The following is a 24,232-nucleotide window of genomic DNA, read 5'->3' as shown; positions in this document are numbered from 1 at the left end:
TTAATTGGGGCTGGTTTACAGGTTCATAGGTTCAGTCCATCATTATCAAGTTGGGAGCAAGCAGTATCCAGGCAGGCATGGTGCAGGAAGAGTTGAGAGTCCTGCATCTAAAAGCCACTAGGAAAAAGACTGGCTTCCAGGCAGTCAGGAGAAAGGTCTCTCAAAGCCCACCCCCACAGTGATACACTTTCTCTAACAAAGCCACTTCTACTCCAACAACAACACACCTAATAGTGCCACTCTCTGGGCCAAGCATATTCAAACCACCACACAGTCATTTCTGGTTACAAAGAAATGAGCAACTTACTACTACTAATTCTGCACATGTAGAGATTCTTATGAGATGAAGTAGGCAGGCAAAAGTAGGAGCCGTGGCTTGCCTGGAGAAAATAGGAAAGACTTGACAGAGAAGGTAATTTCCTCAGACCCCAATACCCAACCCCTGCCTCTGCCTATCTCTGCCTCCCAAGTGCTGGGACTAAAGGTGTGCGCTACCACCACCCTGCTGACAAAGTAGTTTTCAGGTTGAAATTTAAAGAATGAGACAATTTCCCAGAAGGGAGAAAGACATATGTGGCCTTTTTTTTTCCAAAAACACCATAAAAGTTAGTAAAAAAAAACTTGTATTTGTTTTGTTTGGTGTTTGTGACAGACTTTTGCTTATAACCCAGATAATTCTTGAACTGACAAGTAAGCCAAGCTGTTCTCAAACCCAGAACAACCCTGCTGCCTTAGCTTCCTCAGTGCTGGTATTATAGCCATGAGCCACCAAGTCATGCTTACTTGATTCTAAACCAAAAAAAAAAAAAAAAAAAAAAAAAAAAAAAGCCATCTTAAAGGACTTTAAAATAGCAGATCCTCTTCATATATTAAATGTTTATTATATTCATTTATTTATAGCCTTACTTCCTTTGATATATCAGTTACTGAGAAAGTGAAATGCTCATATCAGAGAAATGTACAGTTAACCATCTCTTGTTTTTAAGGATAAATGTATGAGGTGGGTAGCAAACATTAAACATGAGAAAGAGAAAGGAGGACAATTAGAAAATGGAAATGTGCAGAGCCAGGGAGAAGGAAACAAAGACAATCTTCTCTGTCCAGAAGATCTGTGCTCCTTGGTGAAGCTGGATATGAAGATTCACAGGGACCAGTCATCCCAAAGGTGAAGAACAACACAGAGTCTTGATGTCCAAGAACCAGTGGACCACACCCTCCCGGATCTGTTTAGTCTTCACTCCATAGACAATGGGGTTCAGCATTGGTGGTACCACCACATAAAGATTGGCCAGCAGGATATGCACGTGTCGGGGAATGTTTCTCCCAAAGCGATGGGTCAGTAAAGTAAAGAAGGATGGAACGTAAAACATGAGGATGACACAGAGGTGTGAGCCACAGGTGCTGAGAGCTTTGTGCCGAGCATCCTGGGAGGGCAAGCGAAACACTGCTTGGAGAATGAGCGAGTACGACACAGCAATGAGAATCACATCCACAATGACCATGACGATGGGCACGGAGAAGCCGTACCAGATGTTCACAGTTATGTCTGCACAAGCTAAGCGGGCCACCCCAATGTGCTCACAGTAGGAATGGGGGACGATGTTGGTTCGGCAGAAAGGCAGCCGCTTCAGCAAGAAAATCACAGGAAAGATAATACAGATGCTTCTGATAACAATGGCTAGAGCAATCCTCCCAACTGTGGACCATGTTAGCACTGTTGCATATCTCAGTGGGGCACAGATGGCTACAAAGCGGTCAAAGGCCATGGCTAACAAGATGGCCGACTCCCCCACGAACATTGTGTGGACAAAGAAGACTTGGGTGACACAGGCATCAAAGGCAATGTTGTGGGCATGGAGCCAAAAGATGGTGAGGGCCTTGGGCACAGTAGTGGTGGACAGTAAGATGTCCGTGATGGCCAACATGGAGAGGAAAAAATACATGGGTTCATGAAGGTTCCGTTCTGTGATGATCACCATTATCAGGATGCTGTTTCCAAGGACTGCAGTGACATACATGAGGCACAGGGGTATAGACAACCAGGTGTGATAAGCCTCCAACCCAGGGATGCCAACTAGCACAAAAAATGCAGGGTGGATGGGGGTGATGTTGCTATGAATCATGATGCTCACTATATTGCTGAAGGAACAGAAAAAACTCTTGAGTGCAATGCAGAGGCACAAAGATAGATGTGAACTTGTGAACTGCTGAGCTCCTAAGAGAAAGTTCACCTAGAGGCTAGTGGCTAGGGTGTTGGAATAGTTTCTGGCCCTGAGTGTTTCATTTGTATAGTTTCTGTACTTAAAGCAATGTGCTTTAAGAACCAATAGAAGTTATACCTGCCTGTATTTATCCTGTCCCCAGTGATCTGACCCACCCCCATCTTTTAACATTAATTCTACCATTTTCACATAAGCACAAATATCTGCCACTTAGTTTGTACTTGTTCCATCCACAACATTTTATTCTGTGTTTACCTAAATTTCTCTCCCCTTCCTCTTGACTCAATCTTAGCCTTAAAATAGCTCCTCAAAACACACCACTCTGTAATGTGTTCTTAATATATCTCCTTCCTGAAGACATATTAACTAAATGTCTTGAAACTCAATTATATGTAATTGTATTGTTTATCCACTTATTACCTGGAGCATTTCTCAGAACGGTTGTCCTCATGACTCCCTGTGATGGACATGGGGAGTCAGGTGGACACTGGAAGGCAACTAAGGGATGGATCTGTCCACCCTGGCCCAGATTCACAGCCTCCCTGAAGGCAGTAAATAGGAGTCAGCCAATGAAACTGGAGGGGCGATTTTCATCACTCTCCTCATGATCCTGTACTTCAAAACGTTCCACACAAACACCTCAGATCAGTTCTACATCTCCTTATCCACATAACCCTGAATCTCATGGAGCCCTCATCTGGACAAACTGTCTTAACAAGAGAGAATCGTCAATTCTGTCTCCCTGCCCTCCACTAGCTCCAACATAGCTTTCTCCCTACTTGTTCCTTCACCCCAAAAGTAACCAAGTCTCCCTGTTACTAAAAGGTGTTCTAAATCCTCATCTAACACTCATAGAACTCTAGTCTCTGAAGCTAATTATCTGTCTGCTATTTGGACTACAGAAAAGGTCACTACTGATAATGCATACAGGACCTTGGTGAAGACTCCATGGGTTAGGCATGGTGGCATGTGCCTGTCATCCCAGCACTCCAGAAGCTGGGGCAGGAGGATGGGCACAAATCTGAGGCTAACCTGGCCTACACAGTGAGCTCCAGGCAGACCAGAGCTAGGGAATAGGTTCTTATCTCAAATAAATAAATAAACAAACAAACAAACAAAATGCCATAAGAAAATAAAGAATCAAAACAATAAAGAATCAAGACATAAAAACTAGACAGACATCCTGATAAACATGTGCCAGGAGCCCTATGGAAGAAGCCATGCAAAGGAATAAAATCCTCAGTTCAAGAGTCCATCCTCCCGCCTGTGGAAATGTACTGGGTCGAACCTCAACCAGCTTTGAGGAAGGAACAATGGAACTACAAGTGAATACCAGGGAGAGAGCAGAACCAGATCCCGACAGGTAACAGCCAGGCAGACTGGTCATGTAATACCTCTCAAGCCAGATCCCTTAAAACGAGTGCTCAGTATGCACTTGAAGGAGACACTGAGCATTGCTGGGATAAGCACCGAGGGGCAGGTGTGCTGGAACAGCGCTGCCTCTGGTCTGAAGGATCTTCCTCAAGTCTATAGAAATAAAAGCCACACCAGAAAACTAACCCACTTTTCTCTGAAGAAAAGATACTGGTATTTAAATCTTTACAACTTTTTCCAACTCTGCTACTTAGTAATTTATTCTTTTTTAAAAATAAAGCAGTATGTGCTAGATACAAGCCCCTAATTAGCCCCTGCTCTCCTCTTGCAACTATATGGTATAACCACAAGACTGAGATGCCAAAGGCCTGGGAAGCTGTTGATGGAATTCTTGAAAGCTGACTGGAAAGGACTGTCCTTCACTGTTTGAGGAGTGCAGTCTCAGCCTTGCTGTTTCTGTGCCAAACCACACTGGCAGGCTCTAGGCTCACACTGTTGAACATAGGAATGAGAGTCGTGAAGAAGCACATGTGGTCTCACAGAAAGCACACCCCAAGGCTCTAGTGGAAAATTAGAGCAATTTTACAAAAGAGGAGAGCCAGAATGGTAGAGAAGCAACCAGGAGCTGTGAGAATGACGGAAAGTGTTGGGTGGGAGCACTTACTTACAGGGTCACGCTCCTCCTCCGTGCCTCTATTTTCTCCTCAGCAATGAGAGGACAGTAATCAGCTGTGAGGGGTAACTGTGATGGTTAGGGAGTTCTCTGGACAGCATGCTGAGATGTTGGGGCTGTTGCTGTTATCATTGTTGTTTGTTTACACATCACCCTCCTGCACTTATCCTGGAAGCAAAACACCTGAGCACCACGCTCGAGTGAACACTGAGCTGAGGCCCTATTCTTCACCCAGAGAGGACAGAATGAAGCACCTTTCCCGGGAGGAAAGGGGAGGAAACTGAACAGAAGAAGCTCCAGAGAGAAGAGAGTCACTGGCAAGCAGGTCTCTCAGGTGACCCTGATGTCTCAGAACCCAAGCCTAGACCCAGACTCAGGGTTTCCACAGGCTCAGCCTGGCACCAAACAACTCAGCAGACTTCAAACAAGTGCTTTGAAAAAATAACCATATGTCTCAGCAGAAACAAAGAGATGTTGTCCCTGTAATTCACAGAAGTTCCTAGGACATGGTGGGATGACAAGGGTGGCTACAGTGACAAGGAAGCTGAAGTGGGAGCCACAGGGAAACCATCCAAGCTTGGAACCAAGGTGTCCTATGGCTCCTGTCCAAGGCTGTTCTTTTCCTTCTCCATGTGGAGTCCTACCTCTCTACAGACTCTGTCATTGTCCCTTCCTTCCATCTGGAGTTACACAGAGACCTTTTGTATCTCTACAGTGTGAATTTGGAAGACTTTATATCATAATAATATAACAGGATGAACTCATACATCCCATCCTATGGAACTGCTAGGTGACTACATGAGCTGCTTTTTGCCTAGCTGAATCACCTGGACACTTATTAATACACGTATTAATTTGCCATCTTCCTTGTAAATGCCTTTCGTATTTCAAGTGTTTTCCACCATTCAGACTCTCTACCTGCACACCGAAGCCGTGCATCTGTCAGACACAACAGCGTACGTTATAGCAGGTTTACTGTGAGTTGTATCTCAGAACTTCATTTTTCCTTAACTGTCCTCACTAACATGCATTAATTGGACACATTAATGGGGCAAAGTTTGCAATTTGGAAAATGTTTACCTTTTAATGTATTGATACAAATTCAGATTTAGTCCTCACTCCTGCCCATAGGCACTCAGACAGCATGCCCCATGGTCACAATCATTAGCTAGACTGCAGAGACACCAAGAGTCCCTGACTCTCTACCACATCTTTAGAGGATTGGTAAGTCATTTTTAACAAATAAAAGTTCATGTATAGTATACAACATTATATATACACATATACTATATATTTATATACATATAAATTACTACAACATAGCTAATAAAGTGAAGTATTATGCATATTTCACATCATACATTTAAAATCTACTTTCAAAGCAATTTTAAATAGATAATATGCTCTTATTAACCACAGCCACTATGGTGAAAAATAGATCCCTTGAATTTATTTTTTCTGCCTAACAAAAATTTATATGTTCTATTGATGTCTCTCTAAGCCCTGGATCTCATACCCTCTGCTACTCAGCATAACTGTTTGTGTGTGTGTGTTTGTTTGTTTGTTTGTTTTAATGAATAAGCTGCTCAAGAAAAATGGCCACCTACCTACTGGCTTTACCCTCTATAAGTATTTTGGGGATTGTGTTCAAACTGGAATGACCCAGTGTGTCATGTGGGATGGTTACTTCTGTGCTCTTGTGATAAACCAGAATCGCGGCTGCTCCATAAGCAACCTCTCTCCCTGTGTCTACATCTGCTCTCCAAAATTCAAGAGAGTGGACAGAATGAGTTTAGAAGCTGAGTAAACCAGACTCCCAAATTACCAAGGAATAAATGTCCTGAACAGTTCTCACCTGAGCTAATGCCATGGCTCAGTGGGCAAAAGCCCTGCCACACAAGCCTCAGGACCTGATTTAGATCTGCAGAACTCACAAGAGAGAACTATCTCCCAAAAGTCCTCCTCTGATCTCCATACATGCAGCATCCATGATACATATGTTACACACACATAAAAATAACAAAAATAAATAAAACAAACAATTAAGGAATTCTCACTTTAGGAGTTTGTGGCACTAAGAAAGAGTCTGTCATGCTGACATTTAGGAAATATTTGAATAAATAACCTATGAAACTGGTATATTAATATTTATCTAGTATTTTATTCCACCAAAAGGAGACAATGGTCAAAACGTAAGTCATTTCTATGAGGAGTCCTCTGACACCCCTTTCCTCCTACAGTCTGATCTCAGCTGCCTTCAAGTCTTTACCAAGAGCTGACTCCCCACCACAGCCTCCTGGGACTTTCCATCCCCTCTTTGGACTCTCATTTCTACTTCCCCCATTGTCCGCCGCTGTAAGTTCCAGTGATGTCTCCCCGTCTATTCTGATGTGGTGTGGTCCCTCTCTCACACACTTTGTCTACTTACTTTCTCCCACATGCACTTCCTACCCACCTCAGTCTTTGCCCTTTGTAGACACACACATCTCCTCCTGTTCCTCCTTCTGCTGCCAGCATTCTTACACTCACCTATTACATCACAGTATCAGCTGAGGGACTGAAATAAGTGAAAGAACCACTCATTCTGAGAAGAGAGGAACAACAGGAAAAAAGTCTGCATGCTGATCACGTTGGTTTATGTGGGTATCACTGCTCCAAGTCTGTGCAAGACCTTTATAGCTAGATACTGAGAGGCCATGGGCACTCTTCTCCTAGAGGCAGCTATCAGTGCCACCTTTGGGATCACAGAGCATGAGTCCAGCAAACCTCAGGGGAAAGGAAAGCCTTTCCACTGGTGCCTCCAGGAACAGTAACTCTATGGATGATTAGTAACACCAGGAAATAAAAAAGACACAATATAAGAGCAGTACTGGACATCCTAGCAACAAAATAACATACTAACATTCAGATGGGAGAACTGTTTACCATATCCCTGTCACTATTTTGAGTTTTTAGCACAAATTGTATCATTTGATACTCAAAATAATCCAATGATCAAAGGCACTATTATCATATCCATTTTTCAGATGAAAAAAAAAAAATAGAGGCTGAGAGTGAACTAAATAGTTCATCAAGGGAAAAATATAAAATCCTGAAACTGGATATATAAAGTATTCAGACTCAGTCATAAACTCAGTCCCCAACTAATTATGAAGTAACCCTGGAGGGCCAATACCTCGAGGTAATCGCAAAGAAAAAGGACAACACTAAGGAAAATCTGATTAAAATTCTTGCACCATTAAAAGCAAAATGTACAAGTTCATGATCATTATCAGGCAAATGCAAATCAAAACTACAGGGAGATACCACTGTGTACTCATTAGGAGAGCTACCATTAAAAATTTAAGTTAAGATTAAAAGAACAGAAAATAACAAGTTCTGGCCAGAGTGTTAGAGACTATGCTTTGTAATTGACAATCCCAACTGACATGACTGCTCTGCAATCAGCATGCCAGTTCCTCAAAACATCAAATTACTGTATGACCCAGTATACTTGGTTACAATATGAGTTTGAAGATCAAGACTACCCTGGGTTACATGAGAACATGTTTCAAAAAGAAAAAAAAATAAATAAATAAAACCTGCATTTAGCAGGGGGGGAGGGGGGCGGGGGGGGGGAAGGGGGGCGGGGGGCGGGGCGCACACCTTGGAAGGCAGAGGCACACAGATCTCTAAGTTCGAGACCAGTCTGGTCTACAGAAGTGAGTACCAGCACAGCCAGGACTACACAGAGAAACCCTGTCTTGAAAAATAAATGAACCTGCAAGAAGTAATCACTGAAGAACCAAACAATCCAATCAATAAATGTGCTAATTAACTGAATGGCCAGTTCTCAAAAGGAGAAATGCAAATGACCAACTTAAAACTATTTTGAGATCACCTCACCCCGTCAGAGTGATGACACTCAGAAAAATAAACACCGGCAAGCACTGGTGAGGATATGGAGGAATGGAGAATGGATTCCTGTTTCTTGCTGGTGAAAGTATAAACTGGTATACACTATGCACATCATCTGAAAGTAATCAACTACATGACCCAGCTATCCATCCCTGTGTATACATGCAAAGACTGAGAATAGCACAGAAGAATGTGTGGAGTCATAGCTAAAATCAGTTCTAAGAGAACTCTTTCAGCACTGCAAACCTACATTAGAAAAGAAAAGGTCCCAGGTCAGTAATCCACATTCCCAAGCCCAAGAAGCCAGGGGAAAAATGGAAAACAAACTTTATATTTATTAGGAGTGCTATGTTAAAAATTAATTGAAGTAAGCATAGGCAGAAAATAATATTATTAAGAACAGAAATTTGGGGGTTGGAGAGGAGGTTCAGTGATTAAGAGCACTTACTGCTCTTGCAGAGGACCTGGGTTTGGCTTCTCCTACCCACATGAAGGCTCGCAGGCTGTTTGTAACTCGTTTCAGGAGCCCCAATGTCCTCTTCTGGATTCTGTATGTACATGTACAGGCAAACATAAATTTAAAACATAATAGGTCTTTTAAAAAAAAGAAGTTAATGAAACTGACTCAACAGAATGAGGTGACAGAATATGCATCCTTCATTGTAGCTTTATTGGTGATGAAGCAACGGTTGTTCAAGGGCTTTCACATGAAGAGCCTTCTCGGATTTCATTTGCTAAGGAGAGTAAGGTATGCTTCTTTCATGTTACTTGCCCCTCTGTTCTGGAAAAGCAGTTTTGCCAGGCTTACTGCAAAAATATGACTGTGCAGAAGGGATTACCAGTCTCCGGTGGCTTGCAAGGCTATGGTCACTGAGCTTCATATTTCCAGAATGAGAAAAACACTGTCCAGTCTTCATTATGATTTTTGTGATAAATGGGTACATTTTTAAAATTCTGAACAACATGTGATAAAGGTATGTATATACAAATGTGTATATACTATATATAAAACCACTTGGAAAATGTTTGACCAACTCTATTTTTAGAGGTGTGCAAGGATGCGATATATAAAAGTGGGGTTTTCTATAACTGCTGCATAGGGGACTTTGTGGCCCTGTGCACTAATGGGTCTAAGTTTCGGCAGCTAGGACCATCCATTCCCACGTGAGTGTGTGGGCACTTCAAGACATGAACTGAAACAATTCACTCGGCTGTCTGAGCAGCAGTGTTTCATAGGAAAAGAAAACCAATCTATCTTGTATTGTCTCACCACATAAAGGCTTCTTCTCTTTAAATAAAGTAAAAAGAGCTCCTCAGAAAGAAAAAGTTATATCTATTGACCTGAAGGTCTGAAATATGTTCTTGTCAAGTCCCTAAGAGTAGTGCTTGCTATAAAGACAGCACTCATTAATATTCACAGCCTGAGTGAGAGGAGGGCATGTGAGATATTAACAGAAGTATCTTAGGCATAGAGGAGCTGCTCATACAAGGACGAGATGGAAAGAGATTGTTATTAATTTGGTCTTTAGATGCCTTTATTTTTATTTACTAAGCAGTTCTGAAATCTGTGTTAAGAGAGACAATAAATAAATAACATTTTTAAATATTTTTGGATGATTTAAAAGCAAACAACCTAGCAAAATAAAAAGGAAACACTGAACAGCAAGAACAGGACCAGGGGACAGCCTGGCTACAGTTACGATCAGATGATAAGAGATTTTAAACTTAGGCAAACCAAGCTTATTCTCATGGACCTCAGTGAAGGCCTCCAGAGAAAAGGAAGTGGAAAGGTTCTGTGATAAAAGACTCAACACAAAAGCAATCACAGACAGCTGAAGGAACTCGAGGACTACCTGTCCTCAGGCACCACACACCTCTGTGATTCTATACCCGCCCATCAGAACTGGAAAAGGACAACTTGGCCCATGGGGAAGTGGAAGAAGCAGGCTGGAAAAGATGTGCATTTGAGTAGTGTGAAAACAGAAAAAATTGACATTTTCAATGCCTCTTACCCAGCACCGACCCCCATGGTTTCAGGACAGCCAGTTCTGCAGAATGTCTACACTGTTCAGTAGTCAAGGAAAGGAGGTGATAAGAGATGCTAGACAGGGAATTGGGGGTACTGCATAGAATTTTAGAAAAGCTAGAAGATATATCTGTTTGCCTTCAACAGGGAGAATTTCATCAAATTCAAAAGAGAATTCCAGAGTGCAGGCAGAAAATGCAAGTGTCTCATAGACAGGAACCATAATATAGAAGATTCTTTAAGTATAATTTGAGCAGATGTGAGCATAGTCAAGTAAATACAGAAGACAGAAGATAAGCCATTTATTTGCCTACTGATTTCAAGCAAAGCACTTGGGGTTGCTCCTTCAATCTCAAACAGAGTGTTGTTATGAGGAAAGGAAGTGCAAGCTGGGGAGAAATGAGATTACTCCAGGAACACATGATGAGACCCAAGCTGATTCCGTTTTATTAAGTTCACATAACCCTGAAACATGCTGTCATTAAGAGAATCCATTCTGGACTCATACTGACCTAAATTTAAATTCGGATTTATTAGATGTTTGGTTATCATAAGTAAGCTACTCATTCATCAGTCATATCGGACATAACGTAGAAATCATGGCATCTAGTTCCACACTAAGATGATATACGTACAAATGCTTAGCTTATACCTGAATCAGGAAATGATTGATATCTCAGGACCTGAAGGTTGTTGAGAGTCAATAGCAGTGCCTTTACAACCTCAGGGGAGGAGAACACATAATAAAGCATATACAAAAAGCATATATCCTACATGTGCTTTTATTAAAATTTAGATTTCCTTCAAGATAAATGAGACTACAAATAAAATTAAAAGACATCAGCCTAGAATGCTATATTTCTAATGTAAAATAAAGAGTTGCTGTTTAGAATACTTACAACCAACGACATACTTACACAGGAAAGAAAACAGCTGGCTAGAAAAGCAGCCCAAAGAAATGACTGGGGGGGGAACAGCACCGGGGTAGCTAGGGCACAGAGTCGGCTGACACCCGCCAGCTACCCATAAGGACCACCAAGGGATCTTAAGAACTCTGGTGAGGGGAACACAGCATCTGCTCCAATCCAATCGCGCGGGACCTGAGACTGCATTAGTTAGGGAAGCAGAAAACCCGGCCTGATCAGAGGCACAAGTCCCTTCCGGTCCACGCCAGCACAGGGGTACCTTGGGCGTGGAGTCTGCTGACACCCGTAAGGTATACACAGGATCCTCCACGGGATCTTAAGAACTCTGTGAGTGGATCACAACTTCTGCCAGGAAGCAGGTTCGAACACCAGATACCTGGGCACCTTCCCTGCAAGAGGAGAGCCTACCTGCAGAGAGTACTCTGAGCACTGAAACTCAGGAGAGAGCTAGTCTCCCAGGTCTTTTGATACAGGCTAACATAACCACCTGAGGAACAAGATCTAACCAGAGACAACTACAAAAACTAACTCCAGAGATTACCAGATGGAGAAAGGCAAACATAAGAATCTTACTAACAGAAACCAAGACCACTCACCATCATCAGAACCCAGCATTCCCACCCCACCCAGTCCTGGGCACCTCAACACACCCGAAAAACTAGACCCGGATTTAAAAGCATATCTCATAATGATGGTAGAGGACATCAAGAAGGACTTTAATAACTCACTTAAAGAAATACAGGAGAACACTGCTAAACAGGTAGAAGACTTTAAAGAGGAAGCACAAAAATCCCTTAAAGAATTGCAAGAAAACATGACCAAACAGGTGATGGAATTGAATAAAATCATCCAAGACCTAAAAAGGGAAGTAGACACAATAAAGAAAACCCAAAGTGAGGCAACGCTGGAGATAGAAAACCTAGGAAAGAAACCTGGAACTATAGATGCAAGCATCAGCAACAGAATACAAGAGATGGAAGAGAGAATCTCAGGTGCAGAAGATTCCATAGAGAACATAGGCACAACAATCAAAGAAAATACAAAATGCAAAAAAATCCTAACTCAAAACATCCAGGAAATCCAGGACACAATGAGAAGACGAAACCTATGGATAATAGGAGTAGATGAGAATGAAGATTTTCAACTTAAAGGGCCAGCAAATATCTTCAACAAAATTATAGAAGAAAACTTCCAAACCTAAAGAAAGACATTCCCATGAACATACAAGAAGCCTACAGAATTCCAAATAGACTGGACCAGAAAAGAAATTCCTCCCGACAAATAATAATCAGAACAACAAATGCACTAAATAAATATAGAATATTAAGAGCAGTAAGGGAGAAAGGTAAAGTAACATATAAAGGCAGGCCTATCAGAATTACACCAGACTTTTCACCAGAGACTATGAAAGCCAGAAGATCCTGGACAGATGTTATACAGACCCTAAGAGAACACAAATGCCAGCCCAGGCTACTATACCCACCCATCTATTACCATAGATGGAGAAACCAAAGTTTTCCATGACAAAACCAAATTCACACATTATCTTTCCACGAATCAAGCCCTTCAAAGGATAATAAAAGAAAAAAACCAATATAAGCACAAAAATCACTCCCTAGAAAAAGCAAGAAAGTAATCCCTCAACAAACCAAAAAGAAGACAGCCACAAAAACAGAAAGCCAACTCTAAAAACAAAAATAATAGGAAGCAACAAATACTTTTCCTTAATATCTCTTAATATCAATGGACTCAATTCCCCAATAAAACGACATAGACTAACAGACTGGCTACACAAAGAGGACCCAACATTCTGCTGCTTACAGGAAACCCATCTCAGGGAAAAAGACAGACACTACCTCAGAGTGAAAGGCTGGAAAACAATTTTCCAAGCAAATGGTCTGAAGAAACAAGCTGGAGTAGCCATTCTAATATCGAATAAAATCGACGTCCAACCCAAAGTTATCAAAAAAGACAAGGAGGGACACTTCATATTCATCAAAGGTAAAATCCTCCAAGAGGAACTACCAATTCTGAATATCTATGCTCCAAATACAAGGGCAGCCACATTCATTAAAGAAACTTTAGTAAAGCTCAAAGCACATATTGAACCTCACACAATAATAGTGGGAGACTTCAACACAACACTTTCACCAATAGACAGATAGTGGAAACAGAAACTAAACAGGGACACAGTGAAATTAACAGAAGTGATGAAACAAATGGACTTAACAGATATCTACAGAATATTTTATCCTAAAACAAAAGGATATACCTTCTTCTCAGAACCTCATGGTACCTTCTCCAAAACTGACCATATAATAGGTCACAAAACAGGCCTCAACAGATACAAAAATATTGAAATCGTCCCATGCATCCTATAAGACCACCATGGACTAAGGCTGATCTTCAATAACAACATAAATAATGGAAAGCCAACATTCACATGGAAAATGAACAACACTCTTCTCAATGATACCTTGGTCAAGGAAGGAATAAAGAAAGAAATTAAAGACTTTTTACAGTTTAATGAAAATGAAACCACAACATACCCAAACTTATGGGACACTATGAAAGCATTTCTAAGAGGGAAACTCATACTTCTGAGTGCCTCCAAAAACAAACTAGAGAGAGCACACACTAGCAGCTTGACAACACACCTAAAAACTCTAGAACAAAAGGAAGCAAATTCACCCAAGAGGAGTAGATGTCAGGAAATAATCAAACTCAGGGGCGAAATCAACCAAGTGGAAACAAGAAGAACTATTCAAAGAATCAACCAAACAAGCAGCTGGTTCTTTGAGAAAATCAACAAGATAGATAAACCCTTAGCCAGACTCACTAGAGGGCACAGGGACAGCATCCTAATTAACAAAATCAGAAATGAAAAGGGAGACATAACAACAAACCCTGAAAAAATCCAAAACACCATCAGATCCTTCTACAAAAAGCTATACTCAACAAAACTGGAAAACCTGGACGAAATGAACAAATTTTTAGACAGATACCAGGTACCAAAGTAAAACCAGGATCACGTTAACGATCTAAACAGTCCCCTATCCCCTAAAGAAATAGAAGCAGTCATTAATGGTCTCCCAGTCAAAAAAAGCCCAGGACCAGATGGGTTTAGTGCAGAATTCTATCAGACCTTCAAAGAAGATCTAATTCCAGTTCTGCACAAAATAGAAGTAGAAGGTACTCTACCCAACTCATTCTATGAAGCCACAATTACTCTGATACCTAAACCACAGAAAAATCCAACAAAGATAGAGAACTTCAGACCAATTTCCCTTATGAATATCGATGCAAAAATACTCAATAAAATTCTCGCTAACCGAATCCAAGAACACATTAAAACAATCATCCATCCTGACCAGTAGGTTTTATTCCAGGGATGCAGGGATGGTTTAAAATCCATCAATGTAATCCATTATATAAACAAACTCAAAGATAAAAACCACATGATCATCTGGTTAGATGCGGAAAAAGCATTCGACAAGATCCAACACCCATTCATGATAAAAGACTTGGAAAGATCAGGAATTCAAGGTCCATGCCTAAACATGATAAAAGCAATCTACAGCAAACCAGTAGCCAATATCAAAGTAACTGGTGAGAAGCTGGAAGCAATCCCACTAAAATCAGGGACTAGACAAGGCAGTCCACTTTCTCCCTACCTATTCAACATTGTACTTGAAGCCCTAACCAGAGCAATTCGACAACAAAAGGAGATCAAAGGGATACAAATTGGAAAAGATGAAGTCAAAATATCACTTTTTGCAGATGATATGATAGTATATATAAGTGACCCTAAAAATTCCACCAGAGAACTCCTAAACCTGATAAACAGCTTCAGTGAAGTACCTGGATATAAAATTAACTCAAACAAGTCAATGGCCTTTCTCTACACAAAGAATAGTCTAAGAAAGAAATTAGGGAAACAACACCCTTCTCAATAGTCAAAAATAATATAAAATATCTTGGCGTGACTCTAACTAAGGAAGTGAAAGATCTGTATGATAAAAACTTCAAGTCTCTGAGGAAAGAAATTAAAGAAGATCTCAGAAGATGGAAAGATCTCCCATGCTCATGGATTGGCAGGATCAACATTGTAAAAATGGCTATCTTGCTAAAAGCAATCTACAGATTCAATGCAATCCCCATCAAAATTCTAACTCAATTCTTCAATAAATTATAAAGAACAATCTGCAAATTCATCTGGAATAACAAAAAACCTAGGATAGCAAAAACTCTTCTCAAGAATAAAAGAACCTCTGATGGAATCACCATGCCTGACCTAAAGCTTTACTACAGAGCAATTGTGATAAAAACTGCATGGTTCTGGTATAACAACAGAAAAGTAGACCAATGGAATAAAACTGAAGACCCTGAAATGAACCCACATACCTATGGTCACTTGATCTTCGACAAGGGAGCTAAATCCATCCAGTGGAAAAAAGACAACATTTTCAACAAATGGTGCTGGCACAGCTGGTGGTTATCATGTAGAAGGATGCGAATTGATCCATTCCTATCTCCTTATACTAAAGTCAAATCTAAGTCATTTCTTTTTTTTTTTTTTATTTCCAATAGAGAAGTCAAAAATTACCAATAAAGGCATATAAAATGTATATTAAAACAAAGTAATATTATTAGTTATAGTCATAAAAATATCAGTCTAGTAATATAAAGTTATCAGTAGTATTTAAAAAAATAAGATCTTGCATAAAGTTGTTAAGGAAACACCAAATTAGAACAATTTTGAGAACAATTTTATAGTATTCTGCAAAAGAAGAAATGTGCATTATCTTAAAATCTACAATTCCACATGAAGATATATGCTCTAGAGAAAGACATATGAAATTTTCGCATCTCTATTTATACAGAAGATGTGTACAAAGTTGTTAATAATAGTATACATAGAAAAACAGCCAGTAGCAATTTTAAATATATTTTAAAATACATATTTGGTGTAGTCATAAGCTATAAAGCTCTATAGTGATTTAAATGAGTGGTAAAAATCTGCTTATCTGTATAATAATCACTCAAAAACATAATTTCTACATATAATAGTGATTACTCATGTAAGTATATAAAAGCAGCAACTAAGAAAAGCATTAAAACTTCATAATCGTTTTATCATGAGAGAATAGGACATTATAAGGGTTAAAAAAGACTTTAATATCTGTAGATGTTATTGCCTGTGTTAAAAATATCTAAAAGCAAGTGAGATAAAACATTAACAATTGGCAATGTAGGGCTTATTGATACTTGTGCATATTCTTTCTTTGTCATTTATATCTTGGTCGTTTCTAAGATAAAAGTATGATTTTTAAAAAATAAAATAATATAAAAACACACAAGAGACAAGAGGATCAGTAATGAGACTACTACAATATTCCAGAATAGGCATGAGACATAAAAAGGACATGCTCCAGTGGCAACAGGAATCTCAGACACATAGGTCCTAATGAGATGGCCTGGGTGGCTCTTTGAGTGTATATCCAGGCTGCTGTGATAAAGTGCCACAGACTTTGTGGCTTAAACAACAGGCATTTCTATCTCACACTTCTAGGGGCTGAGAAGTCCAAAATCAAGGAGCCTGCTGAAGAGGCTCCTAGTGGGAGCTCTGTCCTTGATTTAGAGTCAGCTTGCTGCTTTCTTGCTGGACCCACATAAGATGTGAAAAGATCGGAAGAGAACAAGCCCACTCTTCTGATTCTTGTGAGAACACTGATCTCATTCCGAGTGTCTCCTGGTCTCAGCTTAGCCTAATCATCTCCCAAAGACCCATCTTCAAATATCACAGTGGGGGTTGGTGCAACAGATGAATTGAGGGCATAAATGTACATTCCCCAAAAAACACAAGAAGTCTATTTATCCATCTACAGTACTGTGCTTGGCATATGATGAATTTTTAATATTTGATGAATTCTGTGTCTAACATTAGTAGCTTTCCTGCTTATAAGTCACCTATACAGTGAGTTAAGAGGGAAGGAGATTCTGGTGGGAACAGTAAAAGTACTATCCAGTACCTCAGAGAAATCTTGCCTGTTGTTTTGCAACAGTCTCACTCTACAGCTCAGGCTAGCATTAAACTAGTAGTAATCCCATGCTTCTGCTTTCCAAGTGCTACAACTACATGCATGAGTCACCATGTCTGGATGGGAAGTGATTTCTTGACGGCCTCAGCCAAATTCCAATAAAAGGAGTCACTTCAGGACCCTTCTTCTAAAACCTAGAGAACCTTTACAAGAACCCATATCTCCTATAAGCTTTTAGAGACACCCAGTACAGGTCTATGTTTTCAGCTAATAATAGTATAAATAAATAAATAAATAATCAATCCTCTTCTGTGCCTCTCCTAGAAAGAAAAGAATATTCTGTATGTTAAAGGGGTTCCTTGGTGCCCTAACCCAGTCTCACAGGTACAGTGTGCACCAGAAGACTGTGGCATCAGCATGCAGGATAATGTTTGTCACTAGTTAAATATGGTCAAAGGTGGTGTCAGCCTCAGAATTCTATAATTAGGAAGGACAATTCTGTTGCAGAGGAAGAAAAAATAAATAAGGAGAGCAGGTAATACACAAGGTTGGCTAAACTAGACATGGCAGGGTATGGTAGCACACAACAGTAATCTCAGCTATTCAAGAAGCTGAGGCACTAGGATCATTAGTCAGAGGCCAGATTATGTTATATAGTGAGTTCTAGTACTTGTTGGGCAAATTACTGAGTACATATCTCAAGAAAAAATAATAAGGAACTAGGAATATAGCTCAATGGTAGATAACTTGCCTAGTGCATGTGTGAGTTCTAGTTTCAAACTCCCCGTAAGGCAAAAAATACATACATACATACATACATACAAACATACAAACATACATACTAGACATTACCTATTCTACACTCCTAACAAACTTGAGTTCCACAGGATCCCACTATAAAGAAGATGGAGAATAAATAGTTCCTTTTTCAAATCAGTGCCCTCAGGCCAAGCACATCTACTACTCCAGGGAGTAGAGATTGGCAGTGTCCCGTGGTTTATAGACTATTTTAAGGACCTTCACAAGCAAGGGTTGGAAGGCTGGAGATGGTGGGGTGATTGATGCTAGAAGACAGAATGGGTGTGGTGATTCCATGATCTTTCCACATTTCCGTATGGTAATGCCACCTGACCTTACAAGATCCCTTCTCTTCTCTGGATTTAGGGTAAGATGAAGCTTCAACTACTATAATGCCGCTAGGTCTGCAGGTATCTCATACTGACCTGGTAATTGTGATTTGGTATTTCAGAGTTACTTAGGATTCTGTAAGAGGATTCAGTGTTTAGTGGCACCACTAAAACCAAGGTTTTCTGAAATGTAATCTACTGTATAAATGAGTAATGTAGTGTTTACAGACAATTTAAAGTAAAACAAACAAACACAGAAGAGGTCCACGTGGAAACATGCTGATATCTGACAACCCTGTCTATGGAAAATGATGTTGGAAGCTATATTAGTCTAAGTAAGAGAGTCAGAGTCAATCTCAAAACAGAGCCTCCCCTATCCTATTTTTCTATGCCAGTCTTGAAGCAACTGAGGGGATAAATATCCTCTTCTCTACAGGGGTCTTGGCAAACAGCAAGGCTGGAGTAACAATCTGTATAAGGCAAGAAGAAAATCTCGTTCAACATAGCTCAGTAGCTGGTATTGGTTAAAACTTCTAGAGTCTGGAACCAAGCTGTTTATTTTAGGTATGTTTAAGTATAGTACAACTTTGGGGAAAACTTTTCTGGTGTTACACAATCTCATGTGAACAAGGAGGCATAATTACATAGAAACTCTTCTTAAAGAACATGTGACATCTTCCATGAAGATGGGTTCTAAAGATAAGTAAGTGTTAAGGACTAGGAGTTGGTCTCGGTCATAAAGATAGCACAGAAGTTATCTAGGTTATTAGCTACCTCTGGTCCTGCTTGTGGAAACTTGGAGGAGCCTCTGGCTATGTAGACAGTACAGAGGTCATCTAGACTTTTAGCCAACTCTGGTTCAGGTTGTGGAAGCTTGGGAGTAGCCATATATGGCCTAGCCGTACAGATAGCCCAGGGGTTACCTAGGCCATTAGTCACTTCCATCCCAATTCCTCTAGGCAGGAAACGGCTTCTATATCTTCTCCTTTAAAAGGGCAACCCAATGTGCTTAACATCTCTCATCTCCCCAGTGCTATCTGTGAGCACAATGGTATCTGTGTTCCCAACACTTTTTCCCTGCCACTTCCCACAAACCTGGGAGGCTTCACATCCTCCTATGGGAAGCAGACCCTAACATAGTAGTCCTATAAAGTCATGGGCATATTGTCAAATCTCCATCTTAAGTCAGGTGACCCCAAAATGCACTCAGAGAACTTCTATAAAGATGATCTAGGGTCTAGAACACCAACAAAAGAATTTTCTAAAAACAGATCTCTTGATGCATCTTGTAAACTCAAAATTATCAGGTTTCCAAGAACTCAATTACCTCAATTCTAGATTGTTGTATCTAAGAGATCTGTGATTTATCTTACAAGTCATCTCTAATAGACAGCCAAAAACCTCTGAATCTCTTGAAGCCAAAAGCATTTTTCTCCAACTCCTTCCATAGCTGTCCTAGTATAGTTCCTAGCTCCTGAGCATTCCCCTCCTTCCTCAAGCAATTATCACCCACGGCTTGATTACATCAAACTGCATCAAAACCAAAGCCCCCTGAATTATCTGTCCCAGGAACAAGCACCCACTGCCCCTAGCTAATCTACTAAACTTCTGTGCACATGCTAAACTTCAGCTGAAGTACTTAGTGCAAGTACACTAAGGCCAAATTATTTGAGTTTGTGTACTAACTTTGCTGTTGGTTGTGACTATTGGCAGGTTATTTCATCTTGTGCCTTAGGGTGTATGTTTATTTTGTTTTGTTTTGTTTTGCTTTGTTTTATAAAACAAAGAAAGAATCATACTTACTTTAAAATCTGTTCAGAGGTGAGGGCGTAGTTCAGTACATAAACTCCTGGAGAGCAACAGGTCTTGTTGTGGTCCCTTCATCTTCCCCCATGTGGCAAAGGACCAGGAACAAAAAGGGTTCAGTCAGTTCTGCTACAGTGCTGGTTTTGAAATGAAAATTTGTCCAAACACAGCTGACATATTAGGAAACTGAGCAGTGAGTTTTATACTCATAAGTGATTCTGCATTTTAGAGACTAGATAGCCATAAAAAACTTCACCCAGATAATCCTGGCTGAGCAGGAAAAGTCAGCATATATTCTTCTTCAAACATATGTCAGGGACCTCAGTTTATCCGTATAACTTTCAACACAATTTTGACAGGCTTTCTATGAAACCAAGTTTTTTTCTCCACATATAGTATTTGCATACTTTCTAACCATATAATAACCCCCCAAAATGTACTGTGGGTTATTTTTGCATGTGTGTATATGCATGTGGAGGCCAGAGGTTGACATCCTCACCCATTCTCCATTTATTTATGGAAGCAGGGTCTCTTGCTAAGCCTAGATATACTCTAGGCTAGCTAACTTGTTCCAGAGACCTCCTGTCTCTGTTTCCTAATTGCTGGTATTTCAGGTGGCCCACCACATCCACTTGGCTTTTATGTAGGTGCCAAGGATCCAAATTCAGTCTTCACACTTGTGTACTTTATCCTTGGCCCCCATTCCTACCATTTTTAATATGTGTTACTGATATTTTGGGGTACTGCATCACTGATATTTTGGAATATAATAATGCTATTTCCATTTTTCCAATAATCCCAGTGGTTTTTACTGTGATTTTTGAATACTGTGGTTATTTTAAGGATGTCTTTTTATAGCAAAAAAAACAAAAAACAAAAAACAAAAAACAAACAAACAAGCAAAAAACCCCTGCATTGAGTAGTCTTCTGGTTGATGGTGAATAGCACTCTTCTCCATGGATACCTAACTCCTAAAACTGTAGTAACAAGTGTGCCTGTCATCCTAGGCTTTGAGGCTAACAGATCTGCTCACAGTTGAAAGTCATAAATGTTCAATCACAACCTAGACACGCATGCTAGACAATATGAAGCTGTGAAGACAACATGGTTAAGGAGAAGCAATGCTTGCTCTGCACTTCTACTCGAGTGAGGAGAGACCAATAGTTATTAGAGTGGAGCAGATGCCATCATAGAATGACACAAGTTCTCTCCAGATACAAAGACCTTCCAGAGGAAGTGTTCCTCGGAGTTTTCCAAGGTTTTCCCTTCCATGTCTCCTTTCCTTTCTCTTTATTGAGCATGCTGAGTCTGTGAGCACTGAGCAAGAATACGGTACAAAGAAGAGTTAATGTGTCACAGGTGAATGGGATAAGGGCCCTGAGGGATGCAGGCAGAACAGCTCATAAAAAGCCCCAAGAGGCATTGATCAGGTGAAGAAAGACTGCCAGCACTCAGTGCTTAGGGTAGCTCTGTAGTCAAGTCTTCCACTGGTTTTGTCTTCATTCAACATTTAAGCTTCTGCCGGGGTTAGACACTTGCAGGGACTCCCTCTACTCATCGTGCCTCCTCCATCAGAGGTGTTTCTTCCTATACTCAGTACTCTGGGATTTCTACCACTTCCTCCTTCAGCCGCCTTACCTCTGAGGCAGTCCAGGACTCCAGTTGGAACCCCCTTCGGAATCCAGAATGAAAGGATACCAAGAAGAAATGTTTCTTGTCTTGCTGCCATCTCTCTCTCTCTCTCCATTGCTCCTTACTCACAACTCTCTGCCTGATGTTCAAGATTACAACTTCAGCACCAAATGCAGAATAATGTAAGCATCCCTTGGGCCTACCAAATTTCTCCTGTCATTTCAGGCTCCCAGCTTCACTCCAGACCCTACTTTGTGCCATTATAGTTTCTCCTGCCTTTCTATACTGCCTCCTCCTTGCTTCCTAGTGTATTGATAACCCAATTATTAATTCAAGTAAATACTTAAGATCATTGTGTCTAGCCCTATTACAGAATCAAAATCATAGAAGTTCAAAGACCCTCCCAAAAATAGTCAAGATGAGGTAAGATGATCCTCACCCCACACCAGTTTTCTCCCCAAATACAGAGACCAAGACTGTCCTTGGACTCTGAGGGAAAAGGCAGTCATAGCTCTATCTTCTCAGATGACCTCATATGGGAGGACTCTGACTGTAGCAGCCACCTCATCAGTCACCCATTTCCTTAATCTTTCCTTTCTACCCCTGCCTCTGCTCTCCTTATAACACTTATGGATAACTAGGAGCAAAAGATTATCCTATGACCTAATTATGGTCATGAAATAATTACCAATCAAACCCCTGTCTCAAGCAAAGATCATTATGCTCCTGTAATATTCCAGGCCCTTCACCAGTTCATGGATGGATTTGCGGCACTGTAACATGCTCAGAATCTCTCCTCCTCTTGTTCTTCCTCTATCAGGAACAATACCCCCATGAGACTCAAACTTCATCCTTACAGAATGGCAGAAAGTTTACAGTCCAATTCTACCTTCCAATGCCCTGCTTTCTTTATATTGACTGGCATCCCAGGGTTGGGAGATGGCCAGGCCTGGCTGTCCCTAGTGTTTGGGCTCATGTATCTGCTGGCCCTACTAGGCAATACAACACTTCTGACAGTAATCGGAATAGACTCTACATTGCACCAACCCATGTTTCTACTCCTGGCCACTCTGGCAGCTACTGACCTGGGCTTAGCCACATCTATAGCCCCAGAGTTGCTGGCTGTGCTGTGGCTTGGACCCCAACCTGTACAATATACTGCCTGCCTAATCCAGATGTTCTTTGTCCATGCACTGACTGCTATGGAATCTGGTGTGCTTTTGGCCATGGCCTGTGATCGGGCTGTGGCAGTGGGGCGTCCACTACACTACCCTATCTTGGTAACTAAAGCCCGTGTGGGCTATGCAGTCCTGGCACTGACACTGAAAGTCATGGCTGTTATAGTGCCTTTCCCTCTGCTGGTAGTACGATTTAAGCACTTTCATGCCAAGATCATACACCACGCCTATTGTGCACACATGGCAGTTGTAGAGCTGGTGGTTGGTAACACATGGGTCAACAACATGTTTGGGCTAGTACTTTCACTGGCTGTATCTGGTGTAGATATTCTGGGCATTGCTGGATCTTATGGGCTCATTGCCCATGCGGTACTTCGGCTACCTACCCAGGAGGCCCGAGTAAAGGCCTTTGGTACATGTAGTTCTCACATCTGTGTCATCCTGGCCTTCTATGTGCCTGGTCTCTTCTCCTTCCTCACACATCGCTTTGGTCGTCACACTGTCCCAAAGCCAGTGCATATCCTTCTGTCCATCATCTATTTGCTGCTGCCACCTGCCCTCAACCCCCTCATCTATGGGGTCCGCACCAAGCAGATTAGGGACCGATTCTTAGAAATGTTCAAATTCAGAAAAAAGAAGTTTTAATAGACCTTGAAGCAAACAGTAGGGGAACTCCCTTGGAACAAAACCTGGAGTCTGGGAATGTGGATTATATTGTCATTGTCCTATATGCATAGTACTTTGATGACTCAAAGGTATTTTCTGTGACACCCTTAGTATGTATATCACTGGCACCTCTAAACTTTGGCCTAGCCAACCTTATCTCTTACTTGAAAGGAGGCAAAAACAGGGGCTGTACATTACCATGCAGGTAAAATAAGGAGATGAAGGAATTAGATGAGATTCTAAAATACAGTCTATTGGAGAATTTCCCTCTCCTGCCCAACCCTATCATTTCAACCCAAGTCTCACTCTGCTTCTTAGATGTGTAGATAACTTCTTGTTTGGAGTTACACCCTTGTCTGTACCTGGAGCTGATTCTATTTTCAGCCTGTTCCAAAGATGTTATACAAACTTATACGCCATATTGTAAGAATCTGAAAAATGTACCCTATAGAGCCAATTGAGCCTTAAGATATTCCCAATCAAAGAATTGTCTTGTTCTCATGTGCAATCACTACTTTATCTTCCTTTCGTTCCAATAAAGACTCCCAAAGCAATAGCTACAACTTCTTTCTCTGAGGCTGGGACTTTGGGAGTCAGAGGTCCAACTAAAATAATAATTAATTAATAATAAAGCTGATATTTAAAGGGCCATTATGATCACTTG

General features: G+C 40.8%; 2 protein-coding genes across 2 annotated transcripts; one reads left to right on the top strand and one right to left on the bottom strand.

The window, feature by feature from the left end:
- Positions 1-1,154: 1,154 nt before the first annotated feature.
- On the bottom strand, positions 1,155-2,126 carry Or52b2 (olfactory receptor family 52 subfamily B member 2). The gene has a single exon (XM_021168158.1). It carries the CDS (start codon positions 2,121-2,123, stop codon positions 1,155-1,157), a length of 969 nt encoding a protein of 322 aa, XP_021023817.1. The 5' UTR covers positions 2,124-2,126.
- Positions 2,127-22,557: 20,431 nt separating this feature from the next.
- Positions 22,558-23,616, top strand: Or52w1 (olfactory receptor family 52 subfamily W member 1). Its single transcript, XM_021165957.2, has one exon. It carries the CDS (start codon positions 22,558-22,560, stop codon positions 23,545-23,547), a length of 990 nt encoding a protein of 329 aa, XP_021021616.1. The 3' UTR covers positions 23,548-23,616.
- The last annotated feature ends 616 nt before the right edge of the window (positions 23,617-24,232 follow it).

This window comes from Mus caroli, unplaced genomic scaffold (genome assembly GCF_978045245.1).
Source record: "Mus caroli unplaced genomic scaffold, Mus_caroli_1 scaffold_8, whole genome shotgun sequence".
Lineage (NCBI taxonomy): Eukaryota > Metazoa > Chordata > Mammalia > Rodentia > Muridae > Mus > Mus caroli.
This window is presented reverse-complemented; position numbering and strand designations above follow the sequence as displayed.